Raw genomic sequence first — 16,915 nt, forward strand, 5'->3', positions numbered from 1 at the left:
CCATATATTTTATATATAATATACATACCTGTACTATACCCAGATCATAGTTAACTCGACTGTAAAATTAATCTATACATATATTTGTATTCCTATCTGTAATATTAACTCGTGCATATCGTTCAGCTCGTGCCATTCTTTGTATTTGTAAATGTATTTCTTTTTTTACTCCACTTAGGAGCTAGCAATCACATTCCAATGCCCGTTATACCTGGATGATATGTGTGACAAATAAACCTGACTTTCACTTGTAATTGGAATGGAAAGTAGTAGGTTATCTGCTAGACCTTCTACACGATGAGACGCTTCCAGGTGCTTCTCTCTGGCTTGTCATGCTTTGAAAACTCACCTGAAAACTCACCTGCCAAAGACGAGGCACCGCATCAGCTCCATGGTGTTTGTCTCCCCCTAGCGGCCGCCCGATGAATCACATGGTGTTTGTCTCCCCCTAGCGCATCAGCTCCGTGGTGTTTGTCTCCCCCTAGCGGCCGCCCGGTGAACAGCAGCTCTGCTCAGTAGCATCAGCTCCATGGTGTCTGTCTCCCCCTAGCGGCCGCCCGGTGAACAGCAGCTCTGCTCAGTAGCATCAGCTCCATGGTGTCTGTCTCCCCCTAGCGGCCGCCCGGTGAACCACAGCTCTGCTCAGGAGCATCAGCTCCATGGTGTCTGTCTCCCCCTAGCGGCCGCCCGATGAACAGCAGCTCTGCTCAGGAGCATCAGCTCCATGGTGTTTGTCTCCCCCTAGCGGCCGCCCGGTGAACAGCAGCTCTGCTCAGGAGCATCACGCGTCACTCTGACACCGCATTTCCGCTTCCTGTCTCTCCGGCTTGCCTCGAGCGGTCTGTTGTTAATGTTTGCATTTGCACGTGGTGGCTTTTTAATGATAAATCTTCACATAGCGGTATATTTATGAGCCTGTACTGGTTTGTTAGATGTAGTAGTGTTCCAGTGTTTGATGCCCGGCTGTTATATTGATCCTGCATTGTTTCTAAAGAACATATGTTGTGAGCAAGAACTTTAGCTACCAGGCTAGCATTAGCACCCGCGTCCACTTGAACTGTAACAACCCGGCTAGCTGGTTACCGCTAGTGCTAACATGCAGCTAACATGCAGCTAACATGCAGCTAGTATGCAGCTAATATGCAGCTAACATGCAGCTAGTATGCAGCTCATATAGTATACTGATGGCTTGCTGGGTAACTATTCCATCTGAGAGTTGTGGAATGTATGTTTATAATGTTTTCTTGTGTCTTTTGTTCCAGACTGAACCCAGAGCCGTCATGGGAGCGTATCTGTCTCAACCCAACACGAACAAGACCTCCTCTGATGGCGGCAACACAATCATGAGCTTCGGCTTCTCGGCCATGCAGGGATGGCGGGTCTCCATGGAGGTATGAGAGACCTAGCTATCTAGCTACCCCTAACCCCTAACCCTACCTATATATACCCGCTAATATACCTAGCTATCTATCTAACCCATAACCCTAACCCTACCTATATATACCCGCTATATACCTAGCTATCTATCTAACCCATAACCCTAACCCTACCTATATATACCCGCTATATACCTAGCTACCCCTAACCCAACCTATATATACCGGGTCTCCATGGAGGTAGAGGATACCTAGCTACCCCTAACCCTAACCCTACCTATATATACCGCTATATACCTAGCTATCTATAACCCTAACCCTACCTATATATACCGGGTCTCCATGGAGGTAGAGGATACCTAGCTACCTATCTAACCCATAACCCTAACCCTACCTATATATACCCGCTATAGACCTAGCTACCGCTAATATGCATCTGTCTCTGGCCAGGCTGCATGTATTAGCCTCCCTTTGGCAGACAATGAATGTGTGCCTGCTAGGTGCTAACCTGTTACCTGCTAACTAGCTATTACAAGTTACACTGGCTAGCTAGCTGGCTAGCTCCTGACTAGCTATTACAAGTTACTCTGGCTAGCTAGCTGGCTATCTCCTGACTAGCTATTACAAGTTACACTGGCTAGCTAGCTGGCTATCTCCTGACTAGCTATCACAAGTTACTCTGGCTAGCTAGCTGGCTATCTCCTGACTAGCTATCACAAGTTACTCTGGCTAGCTAGCTGGCTATCTCCTGACTAGCTATTACAAGTTACACTGGCTAGCTAGCTGGCTATCTCCTGACTAGCTATTACAAGTTACACTGGCTAGCTAGCTGGCTATCTCCTGACTAGCTATTACAAGTTACTCTGGCTAGCTAGCTGGCTATCTCCTGACTAGCTATTACAAGTTACACTGGCTAGCTAGCTGGCTATCTCCTGACTAGCTATTACAAGTTACACTGGCTAGCTAGCTGGCTAGCTATTACAAGTTACACTGGCTAGCTAGCTGGCTAGCTATTACAAGTTACACTGGCTAGCTAGCTGGCTATCTCCTGACTACAAGTTACTCTGGCTAGCTAGCTGGCTAGCTCCTGACTAGCTATTACAAGTTACACTGGCTAGCTAGCTGGCTATCTCCTGACTAGCTATTACAAGTTACACTGGCTAGCTAGCTGGCTATCTCCTGACTAGCTATTACAAGTTACACTGGCTATCTCCTGACTAGCTATTACAAGTTACACTGGCTAGCTAGCTGGCTAGCTCCTGACTAGCTATTACAAGTTACACTGGCTAACTAGCTGTCTATCTCCTGACTAGCTATTACAAGTTACACTGGCTAGCTAGCTGGCTATCTCCTGACTAGCTATTACAAGTTACTCTGGCTAGCTAGCTGGCTATCTCCTGACTAGCTATTACAAGTTACACTGGCTAGCTAGCTGGCTAGCTCCTGACTAGCTATTACAAGTTACACTGGCTAGCTAGCTGGCTATCTCCTGACTAGCTATTACAAGTTACACTGGCTATCTCCTGACTAGCTATTACAAGTTACACTGGCTAGCTCCTGACTAGCTATTACAAGTTACACTGGCTAGCTAGCTGGCTGTCTCCTGACTAGCTATTACAAGTTACACTGGCTAGCTAGCTGGCTATCTCCTGACTAGCTATTACAAGTTACACTGGCTATCTCCTGACTAGCTATTACAAGTTACACTGGCTAGCTAGCTGGCTAGCTCCTGACTAGCTATTACAAGTTACACTGGCTAACTAGCTGGCTATCTCCTGACTAGCTATTACAAGTTACCCTGGCTAGCTAGCTGGCTATCTCCTGACTAGCTATTACAAGTTACACTGACTAGCTAGCTGGCTATCTCCTGACTAGCTATTACAAGTTACACTGGCTAGCTAGCTGGCTATCTCCTGACTAGCTATTACAAGTTACACTGACTAGCTAGCTGGCTATCTCCTGACTAGCTATTACAAGTTACACTGGCTAGCTAGCTGGCTATCTCCTGACTAGCTATTACAAGTTACACTGGCTAGCTAGCTGGCTATCTCCTGACTAGCTATTACAAGTTACTCTGGCTAGCTAGCTGGCTATCTCCTGACTAGCTATTACAAGTTACTCTGGCTAGCTAGCTGGGTATTTCCTGACTAGCTATTACAAGTGAGGAAATAGCCAGCTAGCTAGCCAGTGTGGCAGGGCACCAAGTATGGAAACTGCACCATCTGGTTCTTAGACCAATGGACACAATTGGCCATTAGCTAAAAGTCACCATTATAAGGCTGCCATAATTGTTGGTTTTCTGTATGAATGTCGGCTGTGCTCAACTTCGATGTGTGTGGTCTACCTAGCCCTGACACATGTAGCTACCGTTGTTTTTGTCTTGTTTCATAGGATGCTCACAACTGCATCCCAGAGCTGGATGAAGAGACGGCCATGTTTGCTGTCTATGATGGACATGGAGGTACATTTCTCTCACACACTCACACTCTCTCTCTCTCTCTCTCACACACACACACTCTCACACATACTCTCTCTCTCACACACACACACACACACACTCTCTCTCTCTCTCTCTCTCTCTAAAGCCAAGCTGTTTTTGCAGAGGCACTCCTGTGCTGGTGGTGTTTAACTTCCTAAACGTGCGTGTTCTTCCCCCTCCAGGGGAGGAGGTTGCGCTGTACTGCTCCAAGTACCTGCCTGACGTCATCAAGCAGCAGAAAACCTACAAAGATGGGAAACTGCAGAAGGTCAGTTTCACTCTGAGCGATCACACCTTTGAACTGTGGATGGTTTTGAGTGTGTGTTTTTCTGATGTGTGTGTGTGTGTGTGTGTGTGTGTGTGTGTGTGTTTCAGGCTCTGGAGGATGCGTTTATGTCCATAGACGGCAAGATGACCACGGAGGATGTGATCAAGGAGTTGGTCTTGATCGCAGGCCGGCCCACAGAGGAGGCGCCCAATGAGAAGGTGGCAGAAGAGGATGACTGTGAGTAGACGACAGGGCGGCCGACGCCCTGGAAACCCCCACAGGGCAGCCCACGCCCTTGAAACCCCCACAGGGCAGCCCACGCCCTTGAAACCCCCACAGCCAAACGTCTCATCTGGACCCGGCGTGATGCAGCTCCCAGTCACCGCTCTGTTAGAACCCTCGCTGTCGAACCAATTTGCAGGTTTGTGATGTAACTTGCCTCTCTTCTCCTCTCCCCCATCTCTCCCCCATCCTACCCTCCCGCCTCCCCTCCCCATCTCTGCTCCTGTCTCCAGTGGAGAAGGAGGAGACGGCTCTGCTCCATGAGGAGGCCACCATGACCATCGAGGAGCTACTGGTGCGCTATGGCCTCAAACACAAGAAGGCCGCTTCTGAAGCCAAGAAGGAGTCGGGCTCCGGGGACCCCCCGCCGGCCCCCCACGCCGGAGACAAGGAGCTGAACGGGGAGCTGGAGGGGGAGACGGACAGCAACGGGAAAGCCCAGGCCGGGGGGGCCTCCGCAGACGGGGGCTCCTCCAAGCTGAGGGCCTGCCGGAGAGGAGGAGCAGCAGGAGGAGGGTCAGGAGATGGGAGCTCCTCGGCAGGAGGAGGAGGAGCAGCAGGAGGAGGGTCAGGAGATGGGAGCTCCTCGGCAGGAGGAGGAGGAGCAGCAGGAGGAGGGTCAGGAGATGGGAGCTCCTCGGCAGGAGGAGGAGGAGCAGCAGGAGGAGGGTCAGGAGATGGGAGCTCCTCGGCAGGAGGAGGGTCAGGAGATGGGAGCTCCTCGGCAGGAGGAGGAGGAGGAGGAGAGGGGGACAGCTCCTCTGGGGGGTCGAGCGGAGGAGAGAAGCCCGGCAAGGTGGAGGGAGACGCAGGTCCCTCCTGCTCCTCCTCGGCCGCACCACAGGCCCCCGGAGACGCCAAGTCCAAGTTCTTTGAGGACAGCGACGAGTCAGAGGAGGGAGAGGAGGAGGAGGAGGGCAGCGATGAAGAGGAGGTGAGTGGGAGGGACCACGCCCACACAGTCACCGTTCTGCCATCAGCGGTCACTATGGCTGCCGTTCCCTTGGAAACTTAACAGTCCAACATCCCGATAAAGAGCCGCAGATCAGCCCTACTGTCCAGAGAAGAGTCACGAGCTCTGGGTTCTACTTACTCCGTGTGTGTGTGTGCGTGCGCGTGTGTGTGTCCTAGGACGGCAGCGAGGAAGACGAGGGCGAGTACAGCAGTGACAACGAGGAGGAGGACACGGAGGAGGGAGAGGATTCTGAGGAGGAGGAGGAGGAGGAGATGTGTCTACCAGGGATGGATGGGAAGGAGGAGGTGAGGAGATGTCTACCAGGGAGGGATGGGAAGGAGGAGGTGAGGAGATGTCTACCAGGGATGGATGGGAAGGAGGAGGTGAGGAGATGTCTACCAGGGATGGATGGGAAGGAGGAGGTGAGGAGATGTCTACCAGGGAGGGATGGGAAGGAGGAGGTGAGGAGATGTCTACCAGGGAGGGATGGGAAGGAGGAGGTGAGGAGATGTCTACCAGGGAGGGGTGGGAAGGAGGAGGAGAGGAGATGTCTACCAGGGAGGGATGGGAAGGAGGAGGTGAGGAGATGTCTACCAGGGATGGAGGAGGAGGTGAGGAGGTCGTCACGACCGCGCAGCTTCTCACTGGATTCGCCGCTGTTCTCCGCTCCTTTTAATCCTGTCCCTAACTGACCCGCTCGTCGTGTGTGCGTGCGTGTGTCTGCGTGCGTGTGTCTGCGTGCGTGTGTCTGCGTGCGTGTGTGCGTGCGTGTGTGTGTGCCCGTGTGTGTGTCCGTGTGTGTCTGCGTGTGTGCGTGCGTGTGTGTGTGTGTGTGCGTGTCCCCAGCCCGGCTCTGACAGCGGGACCACGGCGGTGGTGGCTCTGATCCGGGGGAAGCAGCTGACCGTGGCCAACGCCGGGGACTCTCGCTGCGTGGTGTCGGAGAAGGGCCGGGCGGTGGACATGTCCTACGACCACAAGCCCGAGGACGAGCTGGAGCTGGCCCGCATCAAGAACGCAGGCGGGAAGGTCACCATGGACGGACGCGTCAACGGGGGGCTCAACCTCTCCAGGGCCATCGGTACGGGGGAGCCCACTCCACCTGATCTGGGATCAGCTAGGCTGAGGATGTTGGACAGACACCTGTAGCTTCTGGCTCTTAAAAACAACCCGATTCCTTCTCAAGGAACGGGAAGATTGCTTGACTTAGACTTGATGTGTTTCAAGCATTTTCCAGGAGCTCGATCGTCTCGTTGAGAGAGGTCAGGGAAGAATTTTTACAGCTCACCCGACACTCGGGAGAATTGTTTTTTTGCTTCCCTCTGGAAAATGTAGAGGTTGCATCTCTGTCCATCCCCCCCTTTGCTCTCTGTAAAGCGCATTGTGTTGCCCCTGTATGAAATGTGCTATATAAATAAAGTTAGATTAGTTTGTCTGTGTCTGAGCGGCTGCTTGTCGTCCTCAGGTGATCACTTCTATAAGAGGAACAAGGCTCTTCCTCCGGAGGAGCAGATGATCTCCGCCATGCCGGACCTCAAGGTCCTCACGCTCACCGAGGAACACGACTTCATGGTCATCGCCTGCGACGGCATCTGGTGAGTCACTTCCTGAGCCACGTGGTCAGCTCGTACCGTTAGCGTCCTTATCCAATCACACGTGAGCCTCCGCCTTATCCAATCACACGCTGTCCACAGGAACGTACTGAGCAGTCAGGAAGTGGTGGACTTCGTCAGTAAGAGGATCAAACCCGACGCCAGCGGTGTGGTCAGGCCTCTGTCCTCCATAGTGGAACAGGTAAGAATGAGATCTTTTCCCTTTTGTTCCCCTCGTCCATTTTGGAGATGGATGACCGAGGGACACTGAGGAGTGTGAGAACGACTGTTCTCAGACCAGCCTGTGTTAGGGTTAGGTAACCCTGAGGTTCTCAACCAGCCTGTGTTAGGTAACCCTGAGGTTCTCAGACCAGCCTGTGTTAGGGTTAGGTAACCCTGAGGTTCTCAACCAGCCTGTGTTAGGGTTAGGTAACCCTGAGGTTCTCAACCAGCCTGTGTTAGGGTTAGGTAACCCTGAGGTTCTCAGACCAGCCTGTGTTAGGGTTGGGTAACCCTGAGGTTGTAACCAGGTTCCTGTGTTAGGGTTGGGTAACCCTGAGGTCGTAACCAGGTTCCTGTGTTAGGGTTAGGTAACCCCGAGGTCGTAACCAGGTTCCTGTGTTAGGGTTGGGTAACCCCGAGGTCGTAACCAGGTTCCTGTGTTAGGGTTGGGTAACCCTGAGGTCGTAACCAGGTTCCTGTGTTAGGGTTGGGTAACCCCGAGGTCGTAACCAGGTTCCTGTGTTAGGGTTAGGTAACCCCGAGGTCGTAACCAGGTTCCTAACCCCGTGTGCTCTTCCTCGACCCCCAGCTGCTGGAGCACTGTCTGGCCCCGGACACCTCCGGAGACGGGACAGGATGTGACAACATGACCTGCATGATCGTCACGTTCAGCCCGCGCCCCTGCGCCAGCCACGCCCCCAAGAAGAGGAAGCCAGACGAGATCCAGCCTGAGAAGAACGGCAACGAATGCAAAAAGGCCAAGAGTGAATAGAGCAGCTCTGACTAGCGGTCCTGGGCCGGGGCGGGTCTGACTCCGCCCGGTTCACTAGCCTGACTCCGCCCGGTCCTGGCCCGGTTCACTAGCCTGACTCCGCCCTGTCCTGGCCCAGTTCACTAGCCTGACTCCGCCCTGTCCTGGCCCGGTTCACTAGCCTGACTCCGCCCTGTCCTGGCCCAGTTCACTAGCCTGACCCATGACCCCCCCCCCCCTCATGGAACTTTTTAAAGACTGGCCTCTAGGGCAGGACGTGCCCCGGGGCATCAGACAGCGTCGCTGTTAAACAGTCCTGAATTCTTTTTTGTGTTTATTTTTTGCTCCAGGCCCATTGAACCAGGTCCTAGTGTGTTCTGTCCCATTGAACCAGGCCCTAGTGTGTTCTGTCCTGTCACCCATGCCATTGTTTCTGTATATAGTTTTCAATACTTGTAATTGATTAAATGCATTTTCTTTGTAATTGTGGATCAATGTTTTGGTGCATACTCTTTTGACACCAGTATGAAATTACATACAAATACATTTTTTTAAGTAACGACTGAAGCCCTGTCTGTTCTTTTGGGGGGATCAAGCCCAGGGTTGGAGTCGGGGAAGGAAGGAGTTTCAGGTGGGTGTTGGGGAAGGAAGGAGTTCAGGTGGGTGTTGGTGTTGGGGAAGGAAGGAGTTCAGGTGGGTGTTGGAGTCGGGGAAGGAAGGAGTTTCAGGTGGGTGTTGGAGTCGGGGAAGGAAGGAGTTTCAGGTGGGTCTCCCAGCTAAGTAGGTTCATAATGAAGTGAGAAACATTAAAATTCAGCTCTTTCTACTTAACTGTTTGATTACTACAATTTGCATTCCTTGACTAGATTTGTCTGTTTCTCTGAGGAGAAAGCGTCATGTTGGCCACTGTTTTTTGGGTGTATTTGTCAGTCTAGTTTGCACAAGCGGAGGAAGGTGGTCAGATCGCCTTGCGTTTCACATGATTATGTTCAGTCTAAGTGTAGCGACTGCTTGATGAGGTTAAACTGTTAAATGGATGTAGAGACACTTCAAGAGACAGAAACAACGTCATGTTTGTGTGTGTGTGCCCAGGAGTCACTCTGCTCAATAACGGTTACTACGATGTATTTTTGAAAAAATATTTTATTACGTCTCAATCATCTGTGAGTTGCACAGAACAATAATTGCTCATATTAAATCTTTTGTTTTTCTTTATTGAATAAAGGAATTAAAGCAAACCTGTCCCATTTTTGCTTTTATTTCAACTGTATCATGACGACTACACGATGCGTTTTGAGTGAAGTAATGTCTGCAACTCACTGTAAGGTGTTGAGTTTCATTTCCCTTTTTCTATCATATAATTATGATTTTACATAGTTCACTATTATATCAAATGACATTCATATACTTGATCATCTTAAATTCCCATCCTGCAGCTGAGGAGCCCGACTGAAGGAAATGAGGGAAAACTCTGCTTTACGAGTGTAAATAAAGGTTTGAAAGGAAATGAAAGTCAACCCAAGGTCATTCCACTGCTACATGACTGGACCTATGAAGACGTGTTCCAGGTCACCACAGAGGTCAACACGCCCTTCCAGCCATGACCCTCAGGTCACCACAGAGGGGCTCTGACCAACACGCCCTCCCAGCCATGACCCTCAGGTCACCACAGAGGTCAACACGCCCTTCCAGCCATGACCCTCAGCCACCTGCAACACAGCATCACACTCACTGAACACTCTGAACACAGTTCAGTCCCGAACACATTCAGACAGTTAAGGGATTAGAATGAGACAATCTGATCATGATGATGGCTGGTGGAGATGTTCATAAAGATGGTGGTGCTGCTGGTGATGGTGGTGATGGAGATGATTATAAAGATGGTGGTGGTGAGGATGATGATGGTGGTGGAGATGCTGATGAAGATAGTGGTGCAGGTGAGGATGATGATGGTGATGTTGGTGATGGTGATGATGATGATGTGTAACCAAGCTTGTATACCTGCATTCTCTTATGAAGAAACCTCAGCTTCTGGGTCAACAAATCAATCTCCTGAAAAGAGATCGTGACCATCTGCTTCAATTTACCCTTGAAAAGCCCCTAAATGAGCGTTCACTCTGTAGAGCAGAATACATCATTCTTTACCTGATTAAATTTGTCATGACGTCGTAATTCGATCTGAGGAAGAAGCGCTTCAAGTCTCTCAATCTGAAAGAAGAAGGAAGATGAATGAGCACTTTTAACTAAAACTATTCAACCTGAACTCAACTCAAATGTTATTTATAAAGTATATTTAAAACAACCCAGGTTGACCAACATAAACGTTAAACATCTCTAGGGGCTGGGCAGACCTGATGTGCCAGGGCAGACTGTTCCAGGGTCTAGGGTCTGGGCAGACCTAATGAGCCAGGGCAGACTGTTCCAGGGTCTAGGGGCCTAGGGGCTGGGCAGACCTAATGAGCCAGGGCAGACTGTTCCAGGGTCTAGGGGTCTAGGGGCTGGGCAGACCTAATGAGCCAGGGCAGACTGTTCCTAGGGGCCTAGGGGCTGGGCAGACCTAATGTGCCAGGGCAGACTGTTCCAGGGTCTAGGGGCCTAGGGGCTAGGCAGACCTAATGAGCCAGGGCAGACTGTTCCAGGGTCTAGGGGTCTAGGGGCTGGGCAGACCTAATGAGCCAGGGCAGACTGTTCCTAGGGGCCTAGGGGCTGGGCAGACCTAATGTGCCAGGGCAGACTGTTCCAGGGTCTAGGGGCCTAGGGGCTAGGCAGACCTAATGAGCCAGGGCAGACTGTTCCAGAGCCTAGGGGTCTAGGGGCCAGGCAGACCTAATGAGCCAGGGCAGACTGTTCCAGAGCCTGGGGGCCGCCGCCCAAAAGGCTCGGTCCCCTCTGGTCTTCAGCCCAGTCTTTGGGGCCGCCAGCAGCAGCCTTCTGATTTGTGCCTTTGGTGCGTTCTGATGCCTGACTGACTCCCTGTATCTCACCCTCCTGACCACCGTCTGCAGCCTGGTCCTCATGCTCTGATTGACCGCGGTCATGGCGATAGTCCGTGGTTTTGGAGAGACTGAGAAACACAAACACAGCGCCCAGAGCAACGTCCATTATTATCATCACAGAGGAACGATCCTGAAGAAACTAACTGGAGGATCTCAGTCAAGTCAGTTCTTACCGTGCTGGAAGATCTTCGTCACCTCCAGCACATGTGGCCTATGGAGCATGAGATGGGCCACGTTAAATACATGTGTTTCAATGGGCCCAGATCTGGCCTTTATTAGGGCCGGGGGTCAGGGGGTCAGGGGTCAGGGGTCAGCAGAGCTCACGTGTGTTTGCTGTTCCCAGAGATCGAGCTGCTCAGAGGAATGAGACGGCCTCCATGGTTCCTCATCTAGGACACAGATCATTAGTAAAAACAACACAACAGTCCGACTAGTCAGGTGATAGTTTAGATGGGCAGACTAGTCAGGTGATAGTTTAGATGAGCAGACTAGTCAGGTGATAGATGAGCAGACTAGTCAGGTGATAGTTTAGATGAGCAGACTAGTCAGGTGATAGTTTAGATGAGCAGACTAGTCAGGTGATAGATGAGCAGACTAGTCAGGTGATAGTTTAGATGAGCAGACTAGTCAGGTGATAGTTTAGATGAGCAGACTAGTCAGGTGATAGATGAGCAGACTAGTCAGGTGATAGTTTAGATGAGCAGACTAGTCAGGTGATAGATGAGCAGACTAGTCAGGTGATAGTTTAGATGAGCAGACAGACATGTTTGGGCTATTTTAAAGTTAACTCTATGCCATAATCAATTCGATGGGCAACATGAAATGCCCACCCCTGCACCCCTAGAGAAGGCACGGTTTCTAGTTAATGGAATTGAGACTATCAAGATTCTAGAGACTGATCTCAAGTTCACAAACAATGTTTTGCATAAACAATATATTACCTTCAATGTCATATTAGTAGAGTTGAATCCAAAATAATTAGCTATAATCTGAGGTAGAGGGAGAGAGAAGAGGATTTGATAAGAGACTTTGATAATAAAAACACACAAAAACACATCATTGAGCCTTTCTCACCACGGAGACAGACCTGTTTAACAGAAGCGGCCTCCGTCCCTCTGGGAACAGGAACCTCCCTCAGGACAGGAACCTCCCTCAGGACAGGAACCTCCCTCAGGACAGGAACCGGCTCATCTGCTGGGAACATGGGGGCGAGTTAGTGTGCAACCATCTTTTAACGTTAGGCCATCTCTCTCTCTCTCTCTCTCTCTCTCTCTCTCTCTCTCTCTCTCTCTCTCTCTTCCTCTCTCTCTCTCTCTCTCTCTCTCTCTCTCACACACACACATGCACGCACACACACCGCTAGTTTAGTTACACCTTATACCTCCATTAGTATAAGGTGTTAGAGAGATGACACAGAATAATGTTACCACAGCCAACTGGACTTCGTCAGTAAGAGGATCAAACCCGACGCCAGCGGTGTGGTCAGGCCTCTGTCCTCCATAGTGGAACAGGTAAGAATGAGATCTTTTCCCTTTTGTTCCCCTCGTCCATTTTGGAGATGGATGACCGAGGGACACTGAGGAGTGTGAGAACGACTGTTCTCAGACCAGCCTGTGTTAGGGTTAGGTAACCCTGAGGTTCTCAACCAGCCTGTGTTAGGTAACCCTGAGGTTCTCAGACCAGCCTGTGTTAGGGTTAGGTAACCCTGAGGTTCTCAACCAGCCTGTGTTAGGGTTAGGTAACCCTGAGGTTCTCAACCAGCCTGTGTTAGGGTTAGGTAACCCTGAGGTTCTCAGACCAGCCTGTGTTAGGGTTGGGTAACCCTGAGGTTGTAACCAGGTTCCTGTGTTAGGGTTGGGTAACCCTGAGGTCGTAACCAGGTTCCTGTGTTAGGGTTAGGTAACCCCGAGGTCGTAACCAGGTTCCTGTGTTAGGGTTGGGTAACCCCGAGGTCGTAACCAGGTTCCTGTGTTAGGGTTGGGTAACCCCGAGGTCGTAACCAGGTTCCTGTGTTAGGGTTAGGTAACCCCGAGGTCGTAACCAGGTTCCTAACCCCGTGTGCTCTTCCTCGACCCCCAGCTGCTGGAGCACTGTCTGGCCCCGGACACCTCCGGAGACGGGACAGGATGTGACAACATGACCTGCATGATCGTCACGTTCAGCCCGCGCCCCTGCGCCAGCCACGCCCCCAAGAAGAGGAAGCCAGACGAGATCCAGCCTGAGAAGAACGGCAACGAATGCAAAAAGGCCAAGAGTGAATAGAGCAGCTCTGACTAGCAGTCCTGGGTCAGGGCCGGTCTGACTCCGCCCGGTCCTGGCCCAGTTCACTAGCCTGACTCCGCCCGGTCCTGGCCCGGTTCACTAGCCTGACTCCGCCCTGTCCTGGCCCAGTTCACTAGCCTGACTCCGCCCTGTCCTGGCCCAGTTCACTAGCCAGACTCCGCCCGGTCCTGGCCCAGTTCACTAGCCTGACCCATGACCCCCCCCCCCCCCTCATGGATCTTTTTAAAGACTGGCCTCTAGGGCAGGACGTGCCCCGGGGCATCAGACAGCGTCGCTGTTAAACAGTCCTGAATTCTTTTTTGTGTTTATTTTTTGCTTCAGGCCCATTGAACCCGGCCCTAGTGTGTTCTGTCCTGTCACCCATGCCATTGTTTCTGTATATAGTTTTCAATACTTGTAATTGATTAAATGCATTTTCTTTGTAACTGTGGATCAATGTTTTGGTGCATACTCTTTTGACACCAGTATGAAATTACATACAAATACATTTTTTTAAGTAACGACTGAGGCCCTGTCTGTTCTTTTGGGGGGATCAAGCCCAGGGTTGGAGTCGGGGAAGGAAGGAGTTTCAGGTGGGTGTTGGTGTTGGGGAAGGAAGGAGTTCAGGTGGGTGTTGGAGTCGGGGAAGGAAGGAGTTCAGGTGGGGGTTGGAGTCGGGGAAGGAAGGAGTTCAGGTGGGTCTCCCAGCTAAGTAGGTTCATAATGAAGTGAGAAACATTAAAATTCAGCTCTTTCTACTTAACTGTTTGATTACTACAATTTGCATTCCTTGACTAGATTTGTCTGTTTCTCTGAGGAGAAAGCGTCATGTTGGCCACTGTTTTCTGGGTGTATTTGTCAGTCTAGTTTGCACAAGCGGAGGAAGGTGGTCAGATCGCCTTGCATTTCACATGATTATGTTCAGTCTAAGTGTAGCGACTGCTTGATGAGGTTAAACTGTTAAATGGATGTAGAGACACTTCAAGAGACAGAAACAACCCTTGTCATGTTTGTGTCTGTGTGCCCAGGAGTCACTCTGCTCAATAACGGTTACTACGATGTATTTTTGAAAAAATATTTTATTACGTCTCAATCATCTGTGAGTTGCACAGAACAATAATTGCTCATATTAAATCTTTTGTTTTTCTTTATTGAATAAAGGAATTGAAGCAAAACTGTCCCATTTTTGCTTTTATTTCAACTATCATGACGACTACACGATGCGTTTTGAGTGAAGTAATGTCTGCAACTCACTGTAAGGTGTTGTTTCATTTCCCTTTTTCTATCATATAATTATGATTTTACATAGTTCACTATTATATCAAATGACATTCATATACTTGATCATCTTAAGTTCCCATCCTGCAGCTGAGGAGCCCGACTGACTGAAGGAAGTGAGGGAAAACTCTGCTTTACGAGTGTAAATAAAGGTTTGAAAGGAAATGAAAGTCAACCCAAGATCATTCCACTGCTACATGACTGGACCTATGAAGACGTGTTCCAGGTCACCACAGAGGTCAACACGCCCTTCCAGCCATGACCCTCAGGTCACCACAGAGGTCAACACGCCCTTCCAGCCATGACCCTCAGGTCACCACAGAGGGGCTCTGACCAACACGCCCTTCCAGCCATGACCCTCAGGTCACCACAGAGGGGCTCTGACCAACACGCCCTTCCAGCCGTGACCCTCAGGTCACCACAGAGGGGCTCTGACCAACACGCCCTTCCAGCCATGACCCTCGGCCACCTGCAACACAGCATCACGCTCACTGAACACTCTGAACACTCAGTTCAGTCCTGAACACATTCAGACAGTTAAGGGACTAGAATGAGACAATCTGATCATGATGATGGCTGGTGGAGATGTTCATAAAGATGGTGGTGATGATGGTGGTGTTGGTGAGGATGATGATGGTGGTGGAGATGTTCATAAAGATGGTGGTGATGATGGTGGTGTTGGTGAGGATGATGATGGTGGTGGAGATGTTCATAAAGATGGTGGTGATGATGGTGGTGTTGGTGAGGATGATGATGGTGGAGATGTTCATAAAGATGGTGGTGCTGCTGGTGATGATGGTGGTGGTGAGGATGATGATGGTGGTGGAGATGCTGATGAAGATAGTGGTGCAGGTGAGGATGATGATGGTGATGTTGGTGATGATGATGGTGATGATGATGACGTGTAACCAAGCTTGTATACCTGCATTCTCTTATGAAGAAACCTCAGCTTCTGGGTCAACAAATCAATCTCCTGAAAAGAGATCGTGACCATCTGCTTCAATTTACACTTGAAAAGCCCCTAAATGAGCGTTCACTCTGTAGAGCAGAATACATCATTCTTTACCTGATTAAATTTGTCATGACGTCGTAATTCGATCTGAGGAAGAAGCGCTTCAAGTCTCTCAATCTGAAAGAAGAAGGAAGATGAATGAGCACTTTTAACTAAAACTATTCAACCTGAACTCAACTCAAATGTTATTTATAAAGTATATTTAAAACAACCCAGGTTGACCAACATAAACGTTAAACATCTCTAGGGGCTGGGCAGACCTGATGTGCCAGGGCAGACTGTTCCAGGGTCTAGGGTCTGGGCAGACCTAATGAGCCAGGGCAGACTGTTCCAGGGTCTAGGGGCCTAGGGGCTGGGCAGACCTAATGAGCCAGGGCAGACTGTTCCAGGGCCTAGGGGCCTAGGGGCCAGGCAGACCTAATGAGCCAGGGCAGACTGTTCCAGAGTCTAGGGGCCTAGGGGCCAGGCAGACCTAATGAGCCAGGGCAGACTGTTCCAGGGCCTAGGGGCTGGGCAGACCTAATGTGCCAGGGCAGACTGTTCCAGGGCCTAGGGGCTGGGCAGACCTAATGAGCCAGGGCAGACTGTTCCAGGGCCTAGGGGCTGGGCAGACCTAATGAGCCAGGGTAGACTGTTCCAGGGTCTAGGGGCCTAGGGGCTGGGCAGACCTAATGAGCCAGGGCAGACTGTTCCAGAGCCTGGGGGCTGGGCAGACCTAATGAGCCAGGGCAGACTGTTCCTAGGGGCCTAGGGGCTGGGCAGACCTGATGAGCCAGGGCAGACTGTTCCTAGGGGCCTAGGGGCCAGGCAGACCTGATGAGCCAGGGCAGACTGTTCCAGGGTCTAGGGGCCTAGGGGCCAGGCAGACCTAATGAGCCAGGGCAGACTGTTCCTAGGGGCCTAGGGGCTGGGCAGACCTGATGTTCCAGGACAGACTGTTCCAGAGCCTGGGGGCCACCGTCCCAAAGGCTCGGTCCCCTCTGGTCTTCAGCCCAGTCTTTGGGGCCGCCAGCAGCAGCCTTCTGATTTGTGCCTTTGGTGCGTTCTGATGCCTGACTGACTCCCTGTATCTCACCCTCCTGACCACCGTCTGCAGCCTGGTGCTCATGCTCTGATTGACCGCGGTCATGGCGATAGTCCGTGGTTTTGGAGAGACTGAGAAACACAAACACAGCGCCATTATTATCATCACAGAGGGACGATCCTGAAGAAACTAACTGGAGGATCTCAGTCAAGTCAGTTCTTACCGTGCTGGAAGATCTTCGTCACCTCCAGCACATGTGGCCTATGGAGCATGAGATGGGCCACGTTAAATACATGTGTTTCAATGGGCCCAGATCTGGCCTTTATTAGGCCGGGGGTCAGGGGGTCAGGGGGTCAGCAGAGCTCACGTGTGTTTGCTGTTCCCAGAGATCGAGCTGCTCAGAGGAATGAGACGGCCT

At 51.0% G+C, this 16,915-nt stretch overlaps 2 protein-coding genes across 6 annotated transcripts; both read left to right on the plus strand.

Moving 5' to 3' along the window:
• Nucleotides 1-826: 826 nt before the first annotated feature.
• Nucleotides 827-9,108, plus strand: ppm1g (protein phosphatase, Mg2+/Mn2+ dependent, 1G). Of its 5 annotated transcripts, none has more exons than XR_014631319.1 (12): nucleotides 827-839; nucleotides 1,263-1,391; nucleotides 3,768-3,837; nucleotides 4,038-4,123; nucleotides 4,231-4,360; nucleotides 4,639-5,339; nucleotides 5,537-5,665; nucleotides 6,207-6,441; nucleotides 6,826-6,955; nucleotides 7,055-7,154; nucleotides 7,764-8,646; nucleotides 8,683-9,108. XR_014631319.1 is itself a non-coding variant. In XM_084461530.1 (11 exons), the coding sequence occupies exons 2-11, from the start codon at nucleotides 1,281-1,283 to the stop codon at nucleotides 7,944-7,946; spliced, it is 1,875 nt and encodes a 624-aa protein (XP_084317656.1). In that variant the 5' UTR covers nucleotides 827-839; nucleotides 1,263-1,280; the 3' UTR covers nucleotides 7,947-9,108. The 5 variants fall into 5 exon arrangements, 2 of the variants coding, with proteins under 2 accessions (XP_084317656.1, XP_084317657.1); XR_014631320.1 differs by having other exon boundaries at nucleotides 7,764-8,618; nucleotides 8,689-9,108; XR_014631321.1 differs by having other exon boundaries at nucleotides 7,764-8,289; nucleotides 8,320-9,108.
• A 3,015-nt stretch (nucleotides 9,109-12,123) lies between these two features.
• Nucleotides 12,124-13,656, plus strand: LOC311329063 (protein phosphatase 1G-like; the record flags this gene model as incomplete). Its single annotated transcript, XM_084461350.1, has 3 exons — nucleotides 12,124-12,137; nucleotides 12,354-12,432; nucleotides 13,001-13,656. 3 exons carry the CDS (start codon nucleotides 12,124-12,126, stop codon nucleotides 13,181-13,183), a joined length of 276 nt encoding a protein of 91 aa, XP_084317476.1. The 3' UTR covers nucleotides 13,184-13,656.
• Between the last annotated feature and the right edge of the window lie 3,259 nt (nucleotides 13,657-16,915).

This window comes from Borostomias antarcticus (assembly GCF_949987555.1).
Source record: "Borostomias antarcticus genome assembly, chromosome: 2".
NCBI classification, from domain to species: domain Eukaryota; kingdom Metazoa; phylum Chordata; class Actinopteri; order Stomiiformes; family Stomiidae; genus Borostomias; species Borostomias antarcticus.

Coding starts and splice junctions, on each gene's coding strand:
- ppm1g (XM_084461530.1), top strand. CDS start 1,281: ATGGGAGCGTATCTGTCTCAACCCAACACGAACAAGACCTCCTCTGAT. Junction 1,392..3,767: donor GATGGCGGGTCTCCATGGAG/GTATGAGAGACC, acceptor CTTGTTTCATAG/GATGCTCACAACTGCATCCC. Junction 3,838..4,037: donor TGTCTATGATGGACATGGAG/GTACATTTCTCT, acceptor TTCCCCCTCCAG/GGGAGGAGGTTGCGCTGTAC.